At 48.1% G+C, this 19,838-nt stretch overlaps 1 protein-coding gene across 1 annotated transcript; it reads left to right on the top strand.

The window, feature by feature from the left end:
* The first annotated feature begins 1,290 nt into the window (after positions 1–1,290).
* Positions 1,291–19,546, top strand: QDPR (quinoid dihydropteridine reductase). Its single transcript, XM_057706411.1, has 7 exons — positions 1,291–1,433; positions 3,889–3,981; positions 8,214–8,310; positions 10,651–10,791; positions 14,882–14,990; positions 16,037–16,120; positions 18,866–19,546. Exons 1-7 carry the CDS (start codon positions 1,335–1,337, stop codon positions 18,969–18,971), a joined length of 729 nt encoding a protein of 242 aa, XP_057562394.1. The 5' UTR covers positions 1,291–1,334; the 3' UTR covers positions 18,972–19,546.
* The last annotated feature ends 292 nt before the right edge of the window (positions 19,547–19,838 follow it).

Below are 19,838 nucleotides of genomic sequence, written 5' to 3'. Positions count from 1 at the left end.
GGGGCAGAGGCACATGGGATGGAAATACTGTAGTTTTCTGCCCTCTAATGGGGGCTCACTTCTGGCATCTCTCCACAATGAAAATAAAGAAGAGTGTCTGCAAAGCCCGCACAGCTCGTACCATATGCTCGCTCCCCCTGGTGGTGCTGAGGAGGAAAGTTAGAAACTTACACTCAGCTAAAAACAACTCCATGCTTGTTTCGCTTTTGTGAACTGCTTGCTGTGCAGAGAAAAACAGAAAAACAGGATGACCTAACAAATCAATGTAACGTTAAGATGTTTTGCTAAAAAAATGGAATGTCCTGCACCTGCTCTTGTAAGTTTCTGTTTGGAAACTTCCATGCTCTGTAAACATGTGCACTATAAAAGTAGAGCTCACCCTGAGTCCAGGGCCCAGCACTTTGGAGCCTTAGCTCGTCTGGTGCCACCGGCTTAATAAACCTGAGTTCTCCAACCCTCCAAGTGCGGTGCTTGGTTTCTCGATGGACCGATTTCTGCAACAGTGCAGCCACCCTCTGTGCTAGGCGGGGGACGTGCTCTTCCAGACAATTCTCTCCTGAAAAAGCCGGAGGGCAGGGCTGGGGCTGCAGATCACGTCTTCGCAATACAACAGCTGTCTTCCTCACAAAGACCTCGACATACCAAATGTTTTTCTGGCAATGAACCACAAAAAATATATAAAAGGCTTCGAAGAGTGCCTGGCACATAAATAAGCAACCCATAATGTTAGCTATTCTTATTGCCACGTTAAGTACGCTTTGAGAAGGCAGGCCTTGTGCGTCCTGTCTCTGCCCCCAAATGATGGACCTATGTCAACGTTTGGTGTTTTAGGGGTTAAGCAGTTATTTTTAGAAAAATTCTGCGGGAATCAGCGGATCTTCAACAAGCCCCTGCTCCTCCAGGCTGAATGGAGGTGTGGTTAGGCAGAACTCAGAGGCTGGGGTTCAAATTCCTACGCTTCCGGGCAAGTGCCTGAGAGTCTCCGGCTTCAGGTTCCTAACCTGTCCTGGGCTTCTCGTGCAAAGTAAAGTGAATTGGCACTTGGACATCCGTTCTCGCCATGCGCGCCTTACAGAGGGCACGAAACCAAGCGTGTTTCTTGGGGCCGGGGGCGGGGCGGCGGCCGGGGGCGGGGCGGCGGCCGGGGGCGGGGCGGCGGCCGGGGGCGGGGCGGCGGCCGGGGGCGGGGCGGCGGCCGGGGGCGGGGCGGCGGCCGGGGGCGGGGCGGCGGCCGGGGGCGGGGCGGCGGCCGGGGGCGGGGCGGCGGCCGGGGGCGGGGCGGCGCGTGCGTGCTCGGGCGGCCCAGGCCGTGGAAGCAGAGCGGGAGGCGCGGGATGGCGGCGGCCGCGGGCGAGGCGCGCCGGGTGCTGGTGTACGGCGGCAGGGGCGCGCTGGGCTGCCGCTGCGTGCAGGCCTTCCGCGCCCGCAGCTGGGTAAACTCGCGGGCTGCGGGCGGGCACCGCGGGCACCGGGGCGCAGAGGGGCCTTCCGGGGCGGCGCTGGCGGGCGGTGTGGCAGGAAGCGGGGGGCCCCGGAGCACCCCCAGAAATGGGTGCGTGCACGTGCGGGCGCAGGCCTCCGCGTCCGTTGTGTCCCCGAGCGCGCGCCCCGGGCCCGAGGTGCGGGGCCTTTGCTCTGCGGGGGTGGGGGTGGGGTGGGGGTGGGGGGGTGTCGCTGCTCCCGCCGCCTCTGCCAGGCCCGGAGAGTCGGGCGTGACTCGAGACAGGACAGAGCCGGGGGAAGAGACAGTGAGAGGGAAGGATCTGGAAACACACTGCCCGACTGGGGTTACTGGCCTTGTGACCGTGAACTGACTGCTTAACGTCAGCGAACCTCAGGGTCCCCATCTGCAAGATGGGGATAATAATTGTTTTTACCCCTTAGGGGAGTTATGAGGATTAAGGAATCGGTGTCGTTGCGCATGCATTGTAAATTACCGGACTCTGGTGAAAGCTGTGTAAACGTTAGCTATCATGGATGTATGATATACACATGCGCATTATTGATGTGTACCTCTGCTCCGTTAGCTTCTGCTGTATGTGATGCTTGGAGGCCCTGCAGATGCCCTTGTTTTGCAAAGACTGCTTAGACTACTTTGCATAATCAGGTATCTGCTTCCCGCAAGGCTGCAGGTAGGAGCGGAGCTTGTCCGCGGGAACCAGACACCCTGACCGCAGCCACCGAGCAGGGCCCAGGCGCCTTCCCCGGGGAGACTCCTCGTGTTTTCGCTGCAGCTGTTTCTTGCTCAGAGACCCCCGCTGCTGCTCTGGGGAGCTTTCCTGGGGGCTTACTTAGCAGCAGCGGCCTGAGCAAGGGTGCACTGGGACCAGAGAGAAAGGCAGCCGGGGTTTTCTTCTTGCTCATAGTTTGGTATAGGAATATGTTCTGAAGGATTCTAAATACATCCCCTTCCCACCGTTTACCTGTCTTGGGGTATCTTCCCAGGTCTGCAGAAGTGGATGGTGGTGACAGTGAGAACATTTAAGGACTGCCAGCCAGAGGCCAGGCACTGTGCTCTTACATACTCTTAGTTTCATTTACTCTTCCCAGTAGCTTTAATACAGGACTCCTGTGCCCACGTGTTACAGATAGGAAGGCTGCCATTCCTCCCGGTGGGGACACCTGGGTTTCCTTTGACTTGGTGGAATCTGGAGAGCAGATTTACCTGTGACTCTCTGTCTTTTTCTCCGTTCCTTCCTGGGAGCTCTGGGAGGGCAGGGAGAGAACCTTTTCTTTGTCTCAGCATCTCCGCAGCTGTGACACAGAAGTAGCGAGTGTTTTAAATGGATGCTGTGTTCCTCAAAGCTTGTGGTAGAGATAAGTATCTCTGGGTCCTTCAGACTGCAAGGTCCTGGAGCTTTCTTTCTTTTTTTTTTCCTTAGTTTTTTCTTTTTTTGGCCACTGCGTGGCATGCAGGATCTTAGTTCCCTGACCAGGGATCAACCTGTGCCCCCTGCATTGGGAGCTGAGTCTTAACCACTGGACCGGGGAAGTCCATCGTCCATTCCCCCCCCCCCCCCCGCCCCAGAGCTTTCTTAGCAAGGACTGTCTGTCACTTGTGCCAGCAGCTGTAGCAGCCTGCGTTTTGTTTAATTCTCACCCTAACCCTGTTAGTTGCTGACAGCTTGCATTTCGCAGAGAGGAACCTCTGCGGAGCGGCTGGATGGGAAAGCTGCTGTCCAGAGCTGGGATTCAAACCCTGATCGGATTTCCAAACCCACAGTTATCCCTCTGTGCTCCGGGGCAGGGCTTGGAAAACTCCAATTCTCCATGGGCCGGGTCCTGCCTGGCACCTGTACTCCTAAAGCCCAAGAGCTAAAAGTAGTTCCCCATTTTTAAATGGTTGAAAAGAAGCCAAAAGAAGAGTAATAGTTTGTGGCATGTGAACATTGTATGGAATTCCTAATTCGGTGTCCAGAGTGTAATTGGCACACAGCCACGCTCATTCATGGATTCGTTTACTGTTGTCTGTGGCTGCTCTCTGGCTATAAGAGCAGAGCTGAGTAGTGGCAACAGAGGCTGTATGGCCAGAAAAGCCTAAAGTATTTACTCTCTGGCTCTTCACAGAAAAAGTTTGCAGACCCTTGGTCGAGGGCGGGGGGGGGGGCGGGGGGGGGGGATGTCGCTGCATGAGCAGGGTTTGGCTGTCAGAGGTGAGAGTGGAAGGGGAAGAAGAGCTGTTTGGGGGCAGGATGGGCTGGTCTGGGGCTCAGTAAGGGGTACACTGGGCGAAGCCAGATGCTCTGCAAGGAGTGTAAGAGGTCGGTGGCTGGACCTTTCTCTAGTAGGTTTTCGTGCAAGCCTCTCACTGTCTCCACTCCCCGTGTCTGGGCCTGGATCTGTAACAGCTGACTGTCTCTTGACCAAAGCTGTTTTCTCCTCACCCAGTGGGTCGCGAGCATCGACGTGGCAGAGAATGAAGAGGCCAGTGCCAACATCGTGGTTAAAATGACAGATTCGTTTACGGAGCAGGCTGACCAGGTAATGCCCGAGGAGGCCCCGCCACACGTGGGTAGGGGAGCCCTGGGGAGAGGGTTCCACTGGCTATGTGTGCTTCTTTTTTTCAAGTATTGTTTCTCTGATTAGGAAAGCCATTTGTGCTCATGGAGGGAAATTTGGAAATCATGAAAAAAATACCAAGATATATAGCCCATTGTCCATATCTAATCAGCTCACTAGTTAGTTCACATTTTGGTCCATTTTCTTATCTTTCCTCTGCATACTATATGTTATAAGTTTTACGAGTTAGGTTTGTATTTTGTGTGTTAAGGTCAGTTTTTTCTTTTCTTTTTTTTTATCTTTATTGGAGTATAATTGCTTTACAATGTTGTGTTAGTTTCTGCTGTACAACAAAGTGAATCAGCTGTATTTATACATATATTCCCATATCCCCTCCCTCTTGAGCCTCCCTCCCACCCTCCCCATCCCACCCTCCCCATCCCACCCCTCTAGGTCGTCACAAAGCAGCAAGCTGATCTCCCTGTGCTCTGCAGCAGCTTCTCACTAGCTGTTTTATGTTTGGTAGTGTGTATATGTCAGTGCTTCTCTTTCACTTCATCCCAGCCTCCCCTTCCCCCACTGTGTCCTCAGGTCCATTCTCTACATCTGCGTCTCTATTCCTGCCCTGCCACTAGGTTCATCAGTACCATTTTTCTGGATTCCATATATATATGTGTAAGCATATGACAGACTCTGAGTCCATCCACTGATCAGCTTTTTTTAAAAACTCAACTTTTAACTTAGATACTTACCCAGATCACTTAATAAAACCTCTGTGTCGACATGTAATTTTTCTTTGTGTGGATTGGTCACAATTTGTTTAGTTTGCACTTAATTATACATTTAAGTTTTTTGCAGTTTTTCTTTTCTCACCATTCATGAGGAATACTGTGGTGAACTTCTTCGTTTCCATCTCTGATTATTGATTTAGGATACATTCTAAAATGTGGAGTTTCTCCCGTTCAAAGCAAAAATACTGGTAAAGCAGGTTGTTTCTAATTATAAAATTACAGGCTTATTGCAAAATAAGAAAGCAAACAAAACTATACAAATATATAGGTAACTTGTGAAACACCCCTCTTTCTCTCTGTGATAGTGTCCCCCTGCCCCACCACCAAGAAAGCACTGTTAAAATTTTGATGGATGTGTTAGTATAAGTATCTGAGATGCTCTTACGTGGTTCTGTCTTTCTGAAAGAGCCGTTCCCACCAGCTGCATGAGGGACGTGCTTTATGTGGTTCTCATGCCAACCCTCCAGCCCACCGTCCCAAGGAAATTTCCACATTGTTCTTTGTGTGATGCACCATATTTTCACAGGGATCGAATGAGGCTGGTAGGCAGATGGTGGTAATCTTGTTGACAGCTGAGAAGGTTGAGTTTCGGACACCAAGTGACATAGCCAGCAAATGAGCTAGTGGTGGAGTCGGGAGCGTGGGTCTCCTAAGAAGAAACGAACAACTTATTAACAACTTTAATAAGTTCGGGGTGGGGGTGGGGGGTTGTGCTTTTTATTTAGTTGTACTCTTCTTAGTTATCTGAACACCGTTGGGGGCTCTGATGTTGCAGGGTCCTCAGCTATGTCTTAAAACAAATCTTTTAAATTTTGAAAGTGGTGCATTTATGATGTAGAAAATACAGTAAAGCAAAAAAGGAGGAGGAAATCATTTCTATTCCCACTATGCAGTTTATATTTTGTTATATTTTCTTCCAGTCCATTTCTCCAAACATACATGTATAAATCTAAAAAGTAAAAAAAAAACCCAGGACTTCCCTGGAGGTCCAGTGGTTAAGACGCTGCACTTCTGCTGCAGGGGACATGGGTTCAATCCCTGGTTGGGGAACTAAGATCCCGTATGCTGCACAGTGTGGCCAAAAAGACAAAAAACTAACAAAAGCAAATAAATCGTGACCATGCTGTAACGGCTTATTTACTCTTCCTAAAGCATCGGCTTGACGTAGGTTAGAGTGTAAGAACCCAGGTGACTTATTCCAGAATGTAGGCTTTTGTCGTCTGTACTTTTTATAATATACCCCTAATATTTCCTATACTTAATGATATTATTGGCTTTAGTGGACTTAATAGTAAAATGACATGGCTTTGTTGTGTGTTAGGTACCGTATTAAGTGCTGTATTGGCATTAACTCATCCTCTGTAAAACAACGTTTCTCATTTTATCTTCCTTTTAGAAATGGGGAGTCTGAGGCATAGAAGTCCCTGGGATTTGCTTAAGGTCAAACAGGTAGTAGGTGGCAGAGCTCAGATTTGAACTTAGGCAGTGGGGGTTTGATGTCTGTGCTCTTAACTGTACGCTAAGTTGATTCTCAGCAAAATAGCTTCATGGGAATAAAGCAATAAAAACTAAAACCAAATAAAAGGGAGGCACCTGGGCTTGGATAGCAGCAGCTCCTCCAGATGTGGTTCTCTCTAAGCAGTGTCTCTCCAGTGTTTCTCCTGCTCCTTTAATTGCAGGTTTCTGATGTCTGTCCTTTTTTGAATGTGAAGTTGTCTGCATCTGAGACTTGACCATACTGTGCATCTTTAAGATGAAGATTGGGAAATACCATAGTTATTATAAGCTTAGCTTTTAAAATCTTTAACCCCTCCTGTAGGAGACTCCTTCTCGTTCTGCAGTCACTCAGTTAAGAATTTCTGAACAAAAACGTGACATCCAGTTTTTGTTTCTAAAGCTCAGGGAGAGGAAGTTCAATCCTGATACATGTAAAATTGGCCCCCTGGGCTGGAAATTCACTACAACAGGGATAAGATGAAGCAGTGAGAAAAGTACTAAATCTATAGAAAATTATTGGGCAGAAAGCAGAATTAAGGGGAAGGAGTTTTAAAATGCCTCATTTTAATTTTATTATAAAAATAAAACAGAGAGATTATAAAAAAACAAATCAAGCAGGTGCATTGTTGCTGTGGGCTCCATGCTTGCCTGAAAAGTAGAGCACAGGTTGTGTGCACATACAGAGGTCAGGGGAGGTGATCCGGTTTTGGGCTTTTGGCAGCAGGGCGCGGCTTAGAAATGAAGGGAGGGTCAGCCGGGGAACCAGGGTGGCAGGAGGGAGGTCAACAAAAGCTAAATCAGGTTTAGGCGAGATATTTGCCAAGGGATATTCAGGAATCTTCATAAAATGAAAGCTTCAGGTATAGAATGTAGGGAGAGGAAAGATTGGTTTCCACTGCCAAAGCAGTCCCTTTGAAAGAGTAATATATATATATATATTTTTTGGCTGCACCCGTGGCTTGTGGGATCTTAGTTCCCGACCACGGATTGAACCCATGCCCCCTGTAGTAGAAGTGTGGAGTCCTAACCACTGGACCGCCTGGGAATTCCCTTGAAAAAGTAATTTGAGGCTCAGAAATTGTTAGGGAAAGCAGTGAGAGCCTGAAATGTTACTGCTGGGAGAATTACATCGTCTTTTGTTAAGTCTTAAGAAGATCGATCTTAACAAAGCTGTTGAGAGGCTGTGGTCCCTTCAGCCATTCCAGAAAAATATGGTATAGTGGTGAGCATAGCTGCCTCCCAGAAAAATATGGACAAGGCTCAGGGATGACGGCCAGGGTTGTCTGTCTTGTCAGACTTTTGTTTTAATAAATTGTAACAAAAGGATGTGTATATGTTTTCAACACTTTAAAAATTTTAATCAGAAGTAGAGAATTAAAATGAACCCGCATGTACTCATTATTTACCAACATTTTGCCATTGACTATTTTTTATTGCTTTTTTTAAAAAATAATTTGTCTTTGGCTTTTTTTTTCCCCCTTTGGAGTTGCAGTTAATGGGATATTTGTATTCGGAGGATAGTAGAATTGATTATCTCAGATTATGATTCTGTGATTTGCAAAGAAAATCTGGAAAGAAATATACCAGAAGGCCAGCTTAGGCAGTGAAGCCCTAGGTGATTTTTTAAAAAAAATTTTTCCTACTGTATTTATTATTTTATTCCAGGAATGCCTATGTCTCTACCCTTTAGAATGTTTGGAAGAAGACTAGGTTGCTTTATAAAAATCACATTGAAATGTAGTCAGGCTTCACTATCCAGATTTTCATTATAAATTGGTCTTACGTCTGATTTTCAAAGTATTAATTGCCAGGTACTGTAAACTGGCTTAAAAAGAAGTGAAAAATAAGTAGAGGTGACTGCAAAGATATCAGCCTGTTGAGGTTTACCTGACAGTTGTGTGCATGTTTCTGACCCTTTTATTTCAGGTGACTGCTGAGGTCGGAAAGCTCTTGGGTGCAGAGAAGGTGGACGCGATCCTTTGTGTGGCTGGAGGATGGGCTGGGGGCAATGCCAAGTCCAAGTGTGAGTCCTTTTCGGAGTTAATCGTTCATTCTGCTCTACTCTTCATCCAGGTGCACAGGTTGGGTCCGTACCATGTGCCAGGCCAGATGTTTTCCTGTATGTCTCCCAGAATCTTTATGGTAGCTGTGAGGTAGGGATCAACACCGTTTTACAGATGAGGAAACAACCTCCCACAGAGGGGGTTAGGGCAGAGGGACCTTGAGATTGATGTTTAAAAAAGAGACAGAATGAAACCAGCATTGTTTCTACCCCCATCTTTCTGGGCTTTTTACTGGGAGCTGGGGGATGTGAATGGAAAGGAGAGATCATTCTGAAGATCAAAAGGACTCAAAATGGAGCTTTTGTTAAAGCTGAGTGTATTTTCCATTTTTTTCATGAACATTTTCAAAGATACAGAAAAGTTGAAAGAACAGTTCAGTGCACACCCTTACGCCCTGCGTCTGGGTTCCATACTTGTTAACATTTGCCATACTTGCATTCTCTTGCTTTCTTGCATGTGTCCTCTGTGTGTGTACTTTTTTTTTTTGTTGATCATTTGAAAGTAATTTGACATGTCACTATATTTCAACATATGTCTCCAGAGAATAAACTGTTCTCCCACAGTATTGTAATACCATTCTCATACCTAAGAAAATTAAGTCATTCTATAAGATTAATAGTATCAGGTCATGTTCTGATTACCTCAATTTATTCCATATCTTTCATAGTTGTTTTCCCTAAATTTGTTCCAATCAGCATTTCTGTACTGCATTTTATTGTTGTTTTTTAGTCTCTTAATTTAGAATTTTTTTTTACTGTGATAGACTTGGCGGGTCCAGGGCAGTTTTCATATAGACTGTCACCCACACTGAATTTGTCAGACGGTTTCTTTAAGGTATCATTTACCCTGTTTCTCTGTCCCCAGTATTTCCTGTGAACTGGAAGGTAGGTCTAGAGACTTGCTTAGATTCAGGCTACGTCTTCTGGAGGTGAGGATGCTTCCTGAGTGGTGTGGACGTCACAGTGCATCACACGGGGAGCTCACCATGTCTCACGGCCCTCCCCATGCAGAGTGATGCCGAATTTCATGCTTGGTTAGGTGGGAAAAGCCAATAGATTTCTACCTATCGTGAAGGTGCATTTTTCTGTTTGCAATTATAAGTGATCTGTGGGATGGTGCTGTGGCATCGTGTGTGAATATCCTGCTCCCAAACACCTCGAGAACCCCAAATGCCCCAAACCTAATGGTTCTAAGCATCCATTGGTAATCTCTACCTGAGCCATCCCCAACCCCCACTGGGGATTGGAAAATGGTAGTTTTCTAATTCTGTCATTTCTTCTGCATTTATTAGCCAAAGCCATTTAAGAAGGAGTTTTCTGTGAACCACACTTAGATGTGAAATTGGTATTCTGTGTGGTGATCAGGTTGGCAAAACACCCTGATGGCCTTTTGTGTATTTTGGGAACAAGAAGAAATAAATGTGGTTCCATCCATTTTTTTTTCCCCTAGTTCTTTTTAGCAGGGAAATGCAGTACCTTGGTTGTCGCCTACTGAAGACCCCTCCTCCTGTACCAGGAGGGCTCTCTCTCTGGGTCATGGCTGCAGCTTCACTGGGTTCTGCATGTCCTGTGAGGGAGGAAGGGGACCACTGTTCAGCTGGCGATGTGACACCAGTTATTCCTCCTCACGTCTCTGGCAAGGGCAGAGGGTTAAAACAAGTGCAGAATGGTTGTCATTTCAGCTTTCTTTTAAAGAGTCTTTCAAGCTGGCATTAAAACATTCAGCCTTAAAAAATTGTAGCTCTGTAAAAGCCCTCTTTATGTCCACCAGTAATACTCCCTGAGATTTTTATCACAGATAAAACCTGACTTAGATATGTAGGTTCTAATTATAGATCTAATGCCCCTTATTTATTTATTTTATTACTTTTTAATTTTTTTTGGCCACCCCTCACAGCTTGTGGTATCTCATTTCCCCAGCTAGAGATCAAACCTGGGCCCTTGGCAGTAAGAGCATGGAGTCCTAACCACTGGACCGCCGGGGAATTCCCGGGGTGCCCTTTACAAAGTAGGACAATGTTTGAATTAGAGCCAGTCCCGTCCCATGTCTGCATATTTGTCAACAGTCCTCATTTATTGGCTGACTTTTGCCAGTTTACGGGTGAGGAAGTTGCGACTCGGGTGATCACGTGGCCTGGATTCGAACCCTCATCTCTGCCCGCAAGCGCTGGGCTGTTTGTATTAGATCTCCTTGCAGACACAGAGTGCCCGTGAGGGTTCCCAGCGTGTCGGGTGCCGTGAGTGGAGCTCCCCTTTCAGTTTCTTCCTGCGGATGCTGACCCCGTGTGTTTCTCTGTGCAGCTCTCTTTAAAAACTGTGACTTGATGTGGAAGCAGAGCGTGTGGACGTCGACCATCTCCAGCCACCTGGCTACCAAGCACCTCAAGGAGGGAGGCCTGCTGACCTTGGCGGGGGCCAAGGCCGCCCTGGATGGGACTCCTGGTGAGCCTCCATTTCCCCGTCTGTGAAATGGGAATGCTAGCACTTGCTCGTGGGGGCCGCTGGACACTTCCCTGAGGTGAGGGACATAAAGCCCTTTATCCTCTCAGGTGCTTTACACATGGATTTTGCTTCTTTTTAGGGGAAAAACCCCTGATCTTTTCGTTTGCTGTGCCCTCGTGTTCCTGGGGGTTAAGGACTGCTGCCCGGGGCAGCCCCTCATCGTGTTTCTTTCTCTGCGATGCACCTGGGGAGTGCGGTAGCTGTCAGCTCGATAGCAGTCACGTTGTGTTCCTGTGTCCCAGGGAGGCAGCCTGGCTGCTGGCCGTGGTGGGAGCTGTGAAACGAGGGAGGCTGGGGTAGATGCTTCACCCCGGCCGTGTGGCTTTGAACGAGTTATTTGTTCTCTTTACAAAATTTCTGCTGTAGTTCCCCTAATTGACATACAGTGACAGTTACATCTACCTTGAAGAGTAGCTGTGAGGCGTTAGAGGTGTTAATGTATGCAGAGTGCCCGGCACATGCTGAGCCCTGTTCTAGTCACGCTTCTCATTTTACATGTATTCTCACTTCATCCTGGGGCAGGGGTCATCATTACCTTTTTCCTTTCACAGATAAGGAAACTAAAACTTAGGGTAACTAATTTGTCTGGGTTATGCAGTAAGTAAGTTGCAAACTTACTTTGAGTTGAAACCCTGATCATTTTTAAATTCTGTGCTTTTTCTGTTACATCACGCCGATCCAGGTTCCCTCTGCATTTTGTGCTCCCTCTGTTAGCGTGCTCGGCCTGCCATAACCAAGCACCACAGACTGGGTGGGGGGCATAAGTGTTTTCTCACAGTTCTGGAGGCTAAAAGTCCAAGATCAGAGTGTCAGCAGGGTTGGTTTCTTCTGAGGCCTCTCTCCTTGGCTGGTGGACGGCTGTCTTCTCCCTGTGTCTTTGTGTCGTCTTCCCTCTCTGTGTGTCTGTGTCCAAATTTCCTCTTCTTATAAGCACACCAGTCATATTGGATTAGGCCCCACCCGAATGACCTCATTCTAACTGAATTAACTCCCATCTCCAAATACAGTCACGTTCTGAGGGTGGGGGGCGGGGGAGGCGTGCGGTTAGGACGTCAGCATGTGAATTTGGCTGGGGGCACGATTCAACCCATCTCCCTTCCTTTGGGATCGGGCTAAAGGAATTTAAGCAGGGGTGGGGGAGTTAGCCCAGGGAGGCAGAAACTATCTCCACCACCTACATTAAACTCTTCTTAAAAAAAAATGGGGGGAGCTTTTTTGAACTTCTTTAGTAAGTGGTAGAAACCTTGAGCACCTTTTTTGATTTTAGTGTAGCTAACTGAGCTGTGAGGCTCTTACAAATTAATGATTTCTTGCCACTCATTTTCTTATTATGTTTCTCAGAGCATGTGATCTTACAAGTCCATGGCTATTGCAATAATGAAAGCTGTGTATATGTTAGATGCCAGTTTGGTTGAGATCTGATTTTTATTAAAGGTGACATAGAGCACAGGCACTAGAAAGTAAATAGAGAAATGAATAATAGCTTGACATTGAAAAAAGGAAACCCAAGGACTGAAAGACTGATTTTTCTAAAGCACAAAACAGTCTCCTACTTGCCTTTGGTTTGTAGATACCATTCTTTGCTTAAAGTTTCGGATACTGGTTAAGACTGTGGGATCTGGAACTACACAGGTTGGTTTTGTGGTTTTATCATTTAGTTGCTGTGCGATATTTGGCAAGTTACTTAACCTCTCTGAGTCTCAGTTTTGTCATCGGTAAAATGAGGATAAATAGTAATACCTCCTTTATATGGTGGTTTTAACTTATAAACATCTTCATGGATGTAAATGGTTTAGAAAAGCTATTACAGCGAGTCAGTAGTAAATGTGAACTATTGTTATTATTTACACCAGCCTTACTTTTGCTCAGTTACTCCTGCTTCAGATGTTAATAAGTTTGTTCATCTTCCAGCTCTTTAGTTAGATGTTGTTAAACGTATTTGAGTCATGAAATCTTTTAACTTCAATTTGGACCCCAGAAAAATCTGGGGAAATCTATGAAAGCAGGTGATGAGCAGGCTTAGGAGTCCTTCAAACCCAAGAAGAGTTGTACAAAAATGGAAAGTTTTTCACTTGGGAAGAGACTGAGAAAACCCCCACCCTCCTGTTTCCAGGGTTGTATTTGTGGACTGTCCACGGGAGGGGAAACTATATTGATGTCATGGTGATCACTTTCGTTTACCACATAAGGTTCAGTTCTGTATTTGGAAATCAGTCTTTAGGGACTGCACTGATTGTTTTATAATTGGAAAGACAGTATTTATTATTATTTATTATTATTTCTTAATGAAATGCATTTTTTCCCATATCTTGGAAATGATCCTCTCACCTACATTGCGTAGAATTCTATGAAATTAAACCATTAGGGCTGCTGGCTGCTGATTGCTTGTTTCTCTCTCCATCCGATTCCCTGCTTTTGTGCTGTTGGAGGGGAATGAAGAGAGAGCCGGGGGAGTTTGCTGGGGACGGGGGCTGAACGAATGAGATCCATGCACCGGTTTATTTTAATCGCTGTAGGGTTTGTTAGATCTTCATGCCATTGTTGGCCTCCTGCCCTTATTAAGTAGAGAAGCTGGGCATGGTGAAATATTCCTGTACTTCCAAATAACTTTTTGAGACCTTGACCCTCTTGCAATCTGAGGTTGTTGTGGAAGAGGCTCAGTGATTGGTTTGTCAGCTGGGCTGTTCACCCGACCTCCCCCTGGACCTCTGATGCGTCCTCAGCTGTTTTACTTTAAACAGTATATCTGCTGGGGTTTTTAAGGGGGCTGCTGACCTTTGGAAGGAGTGGTTTTCCAAAGGTGGAGGCGTGTCTGACAGCATTAACCATTCTCTGTTGCTGTGATAGCTGCATTTAGTGCGCCTACAGCTGGGTGCTGTGGGGAATTCTGGAGAGGAGAGAGACCTCGCCTGCCATGTGTCTGGGGAGGGGAAGCAGACGGAACCCTGTCCGAATAAGCTATTATATTGGGTTGGCCAAACCAGTGTATAGAATGGATAAACAGCAAGGTCCTACTGTATAGCACAGAGAACTATATTCGATAGCCTGTAATAAACCATAATGGAAGAGTATATTAAAAAAAGAATGTGTATGTATGTATAACTGAATTACTTTGCTGTACAGCAAAAATTAACACAGCATTGTAAATCAACTATACGTCAATAAAAAAAGTAAAAAGGCACGCCTCGCTCCTATCAGCAAGCATTTGTTGACTGGTGGGAGGAAAGGAAGGGTGATAGGTAGCTTGTATGCACGTATGTCACAGTTGCTCAGATGGTATACTTAATGTTTTTATTTTTCGGCTGTGCTGCGTGGTGTGTGGGATCTTAGTTCCTGGACCAGAGCTCAAACTTGTGGCCCCTAGTGGAAGCATGGAGTCCTCACCACTGGGCCGCCGGGGAATTTCCCCAAATGGTATACTTTAAACTCCGCCAGGGAGTTGGACTCCAGGGCACAGCACGTCTGTTAATTTGATGGGAAACATTTGTGGAAGTCCTACCCTGTCCTGCGCCTAGAATGAAGTACTTTATCCCCATTTTACAGACGGGATAACTGAGGATTAGAAAGGGTTTTGAGAACCTGCCCAGGATTTCTTTAGTGGTAAGTGGAAGAGCTGGGCTTTGAGCCTGTGCAGCCTGACTCTAAAGCCTGCACTTCAAATGACTGCTCGATTTTGCCAACTCGTTGGGCACCCAGGGGGGCGCCGGCTGCTCCCCAGCAGTCGTCCATCCAGGGGTTCGGGACTCTTGCCTGGCGTTTAACCCCTCCGTTGGCCTTGGCGCGCGCCTGCGTGTGAGCCTGGGCATGTCCCTAACCCTGTCTGAGCCTCCGTTTCCCTAGCAGTAAAGACAGGATTGACCTCGTGGCCTCTGTGATAAGTGTGAAGCGCCAGGCGGGTAGAAGGTTCCGTCCCCTCCGCTTCCCTCCACAGACGTCCCTGGCTCTGTTTTCCCGGCCTCCCCCGGACCCGGGCCTGAGGACCTAGCAGCGGTGGCCGGTGGTCACCGAAGTGTTTTCTCCCCGTTTGCAGGGATGATTGGCTACGGCATGGCCAAGGGCGCGGTTCACCAGCTCTGCCAGAGCCTGGCCGGGAAGAACAGCGGCATGCCCCCCGGGTCTGCTGCCGTCGCCCTGCTCCCGTAAGTGGCTGGGGGGTCGCCCCACCTCTGCCCCACCAATGAGAGTTCACACGTGTCCTGGAGTCACTGTGCACCGGGGACGTGTGTGTGCCGTCCCCTCGGCCTCTGAGACTCACCAAAGGCCCTGAAGATACTTGTTCAGGTTTTGGATTATCCTGGGCTTTCCAGAATGGTTGCTCGGCTGATGGGATGGGTCTTTCTTGTTTTCTTTCCTTTCCTCCCTCTGTCCCCCCCTCCCTCCTTATTAAAAAGTAGTTTACACATTTAATTTTACTATTTGTAGTTCTGTCTTTCAAGTCATTATAAGGTCAGCGTGGAAGAGAGACTGTATTTGGTCTGTGGGGGTGGGGGAGTTTGGGGAAGAGTATGGGAAACTATGGGGAGACATTTCTGGAAGGATTCCGGGACCAAGTGGCTTGACCCTTGGCTGTGGTCCTGTAAAGAGGATGCCTGTCTGCTAGGCGACTGGACCGTCCACTTACCTTTCATTTGTGAGCTTTTGTGATTCCGTGACCTGGTGCCATGGCTGTTTTGAATGATTTCCGAGGCCTGGAAGTTCTTGGGAAAGTCATCCATATCTGAGTTCTGAATTCTCTTGCTGAAAAGCATGAGATTTCATGGAAAACCGCTACAAAGTGAAGGAAGAGACTGTCTTTTCCCCATATTTAAAGGAATATTATGAATACACTTAAAAATATCCTGAGCAGTGAGTCTGCCACATTTTAGGGAGTGAGTGAAGTCATCAACAGCAAAGCAGTTTAGTTCAGTAAAGACAGGATTTTAGAAAAGCAAAATGTGGCTCTTTCATTTCGTTCCCGTCTGCCTGAAGGGTGAGCCCCAGAGCACCTTGTTGAGTCAGGCTGGGGTGTGGTCTCTGTAACCGGGGACGGCTTCCTGGCCTCTCTGATTATCTCTGTGTGATCTCTCCACGTCATTGCTGCCACCCTGGATACCATCCGCTCCCGGAGCAGCTTCCTGGCCGAGGAGGGGGTCTTCCTGGTCTGAGGGGGAGGCACACGTGACACGCTTATCTCTGTGTTCCCCAGGGTTACCCTGGACACGCCGATGAACAGGACGTCAATGCCCGAGGCCGACTTCAGCTCCTGGACGCCCCTAGAGTTCCTGGTGGAGTGAGTATCGCAGTCATGTCAGTGACTCAGCAGCGTCCGTTCTCTGCCTCTGGCGGGAGAAGGGACAGGCCCACATTCTCTTGGCTTATCATCCTGGGTGGTTCATGAGGTCCTGACGTCCGAGGGCACCTCGCACCTCAGTGTCAGTGTCACGGGGTGGAGGGGTAGATGGTGCCGATGGGAATCCTGGCCCCCCACCCGCCAGCTGGCCAATCTGAGCGTGTTGTTTAACTGCTCTAGGCCTCAGTTTCCCCATCTGTATAATGGGTGTCAGTAGTAATTGTTAGGGAGGTAAGATGTGGTGGTGTGTACCGAGGTCTCAGTACCGTGTGTGCCCCACAGAATGGTGGGTAGGCCTGGAGCCTGCAGACCTCGTTCTCTCCTGCAGAGGAGCATCCGCGTGGAGTCAGCTGCTGATCTGGCTGGAACGTCTGGGCCCACCTGTCTGAAGTAGTGCCAGGACACACACCCAGAAAGCATCCTTTCTCCCTGAAATTGTCTTTAGCCCTTTGTGGGTTTGGGTGGCATTGGAAGGTCACGGAGAGAGTGAGCTCTTTTGCGTTTGCCTAGATCTCAGTTCCCCGCACCCTTCTCTTTAAGGGGGTATTAAGCACGTGTTCGCTGAGCACCCACTAGGGGCAGGGGCTGTGCTGGGCCCGCGGACCATGAGGAGTGAGATGCAGGCCCTGCCCTCGCGGAGCGGGCATGGACCCCCCCACCCCGGCAGCGTCAGTGTCTGGGCCGCTTCGACGGCTGTTTCTACGGGATGTTTTTAAAGCTTGGGATGAGCTTCCAGCCTGAAGTTACATCTTATTTACATGGAATTGGGAGATATTTGGGACTTCTGTGTTTGGAACAAGCACTTACGTAGCACTTACACGCCAGGCACTGTTTAAGCACTTCATAACCGTGATCTTATTAAATGCTCGCAGCAGGTCTGTGAGGGAGGTGCCGTCATCTTTATTTAAGGTTTGCGGACGCGGAGGCACGGGGAGTGCGGGCCTAAGGCCCTTGCCCGGGGTCACGCAGCAGAGCCCGGATCTGACGCGGGCCGTGGGCTGCAGAGCCCTCGGTCTTCACCACTATCCAGACAGTTATTCCTGTCTTTGCCGGGTGTGGTGCTTGAGGCTGGATTTGCGAAAGAAAAAAAAAAATGAAGTTGTGGAAGAAACCAAGCTTGAATGGTGTTTGCATTTGAGTTTCTTTCTTTCCTGTTTTTTTAATGTAAATTTATTTATTTATTTATTGGCTTAGTTGGGTCTTTGTTGCTGCGCGCGGGCTTTCTCGAGTTGCGGTGAGCGGGGGCTACTCAGTGCGGTGGCTGCTCTTGTTTTGGAGCACAGGCTCTAGGTGCGTGGGCTTCAGTATTTGTGGTGCACGGGCTTAGTTGTTTCGTGACATGTGGGGTCTTCCTGGCCCAGGGATCGAACCTGTGTCCCCTGCGTTGGCAGGCAGATTCTTAACCACTGCGCCACCAGGGAAGCCCCTGAGTTTCTTTGTAAAGGGCACTACTGCCAGCAGTTCTCGACAGAGACCTTGATCCAGGACCCTGGATGGAATATCCGGGGCCCCATGTGTGACTGACCGACGGTGGGCTGGGACAGCTATTCCTTGTCCCAGGAGGACAAATACCCATTTGTGGTATTTGAAAACTCACGTGACAAGTTGGCATAAAGTTGGCTTTGCACTGTCTGTGAGCCTGTTACCTTCTTGACTGTCTGTGGTTAGAATGGCATGCCCTCCCACCCACTTTGCACAGCTGACAAGGAGGAGGAGGAGGAGGGGGAGGGAGAAGTAAGACCATTCATAACCTGCCTGAGTGACACATACGCCTCTGCACGTCTGGCCGGGACTAGTGTCCCGCAGAGCTGTGCCCTGAGCCCTGCCCCCAGAGATGGGGTCAGGACACGGGACAGTACTTTACGGAGCTGGAGCAGCACTTGGGAGCTCAAGTGACTGGACAGGTAAACGTCCGCTGTGGTCCAGCAGGTTACTTCTCGGCACTGGAGATCCTGGGAGGTCCTGAGAGCTTTGCAGCGAAGGAAGGTCCAAAGTCCCACCTGGGGGTTGTCGGAGGGGATCGTATACTCAGCACCACCAGTTAATGTTTTAAAAATGATCAGCTGCTTGTTAAACCATGTGAAGTCCTGGTGCCCTTCTTCCTGCCTGTCTTCTTCCAGGAGGTCTCCTGTCTCCCCGGGCAAAGTTGCGCCCCTCCCCCCAACACACAGATGCAGAGTTGGTTACTAAATGCCCCATTCCAACACAGAACACACCTTATTGTTAATAGTCTGTTTTTTACATCTTTTTCCATTGCTCGGCACAGTTGTGCGTGCTCCATAAACATTTGTTTAAAAAATAATAATTTTTTTCTCTTTTTAAATTTCTGGGAAGTAATATAACAAAGTATAAAGTATGGTGCGCATGTCTGTCTCTTAGAGTGAACTAAGTAAAATCTTTTTTCAGCACATAAAATCGTACCGCTGTGTGATGAAGGATTCCTACAGTGCAGAAAAACAGCACAATGAAAACCTTGCCAAATCTAACCACTCAGGAATGAGAATGAGAATGAAAGTCTGAAGTCATCAGGGACCTGGCTGTGTGTCCATGAGGCCTTAGAGGCTTTTTCACAGCTGCTCTTGTGGCCGCCCCTCCCCCCCCCCACAACTGCAACCATTAATGTGCATATAAGCATGCATCCAGAGTTTTGCTTTTATAATGTAAAGCGTCTCTTCTTTGTTCTAGAACCTTCCATGACTGGATCACAGAGAAAAACCGACCAAGCTCAGGAAGCCTAATCCAGGTGGTGACCACGGAGGGAAAGACGGAGCTTACCCCAGCGTATTTTTAAGCTACGTTTCATCGTCTGTGAGGGGCCTGTCAGAAATCTCTTAGCATGGCTGTGTCCGGCCCTGTGTTTTCTGTAATCCTGTTCGTGGTACGAGATAGTGCGTGCTATCTCTCGTATTTTCTCTCGTCTAATGTGCATTTGTTCTCTTAACACAGTGTAAAACGTTTATGTGACATAGAAACACGTGAGGCCCACAGGCAGCGCCGGCGGTCTGTGTTAACCACGGAATGTAGGAGGTCCCGGGGCCGCCCCCGCTGCGTCAGCGTCACGTTGAGTTGCTTTTGAGACCCTGTTTCTGTGTCCCTGACAGTGGCTGTTGACCCGACTAGTGCAGAGATGTGTTGGGATCAGGGACGTTTGGAGCCTGAGTTGTTTTTGAATGTTCTGTTTATGTCACAGACGTAGTGGTTGTAGCCTCGAATTAAACTGCCTTAAGACTCCCTCTGTGGTGTAAGCAAAATCCTGTGGACTCTGTGAAGGTATCTTTCTCCTGTGTGTTTGCCAAGTACACAAGAGAACTACTCGTGCTTGTTTGGAGTTTATCGTTTTTCTTCCTAATAAATGCACTTCACTTATTGTGTTGTCTTCTTTAATCAAAACGCATCTTCTTTAATCAAGACTTATAAACAGTCATAGATGAATGTACTCGAATCACGGGCTGCTGGCGGTCTTTAGCCTGATGTTCTCGAAAGGAGGGGTGGATTCAGATCCTGAAGTAAGTTTTTTCAGCACAGTGACAGAGGCACGATTCCCTCTTGGGTGTATCAGAGTCTGAAGGTGGCGGGGTGGCACCGGGCATTTAGGAGCAGTGCTCCATGTGACTGATACAGGCTGTCCTGATTGAGAGCTAGTGGTCTAGTCCAACCC

The sequence above is a fragment of the Hippopotamus amphibius genome, chromosome 13, assembly GCF_030028045.1.
Source record: "Hippopotamus amphibius kiboko isolate mHipAmp2 chromosome 13, mHipAmp2.hap2, whole genome shotgun sequence".
Lineage (NCBI taxonomy): Eukaryota > Metazoa > Chordata > Mammalia > Artiodactyla > Hippopotamidae > Hippopotamus > Hippopotamus amphibius.
This window is presented reverse-complemented; position numbering and strand designations above follow the sequence as displayed.

Bases quoted from the DNA above. Each gene is read 5' to 3' on its own strand.
- QDPR (XM_057706411.1), top strand. From the start codon at position 1,335: ATGGCGGCGGCCGCGGGCGAGGCGCGCCGGGTGCTGGTGTACGGCGGC. The intron at 10,792-14,881 runs GTGAGCCTCCAT...CCCCGTTTGCAG, and splicing joins CGCCCTGGATGGGACTCCTG to GGATGATTGGCTACGGCATG. The intron at 14,991-16,036 runs GTAAGTGGCTGG...TGTGTTCCCCAG, and splicing joins GCTGCCGTCGCCCTGCTCCC to GGTTACCCTGGACACGCCGA.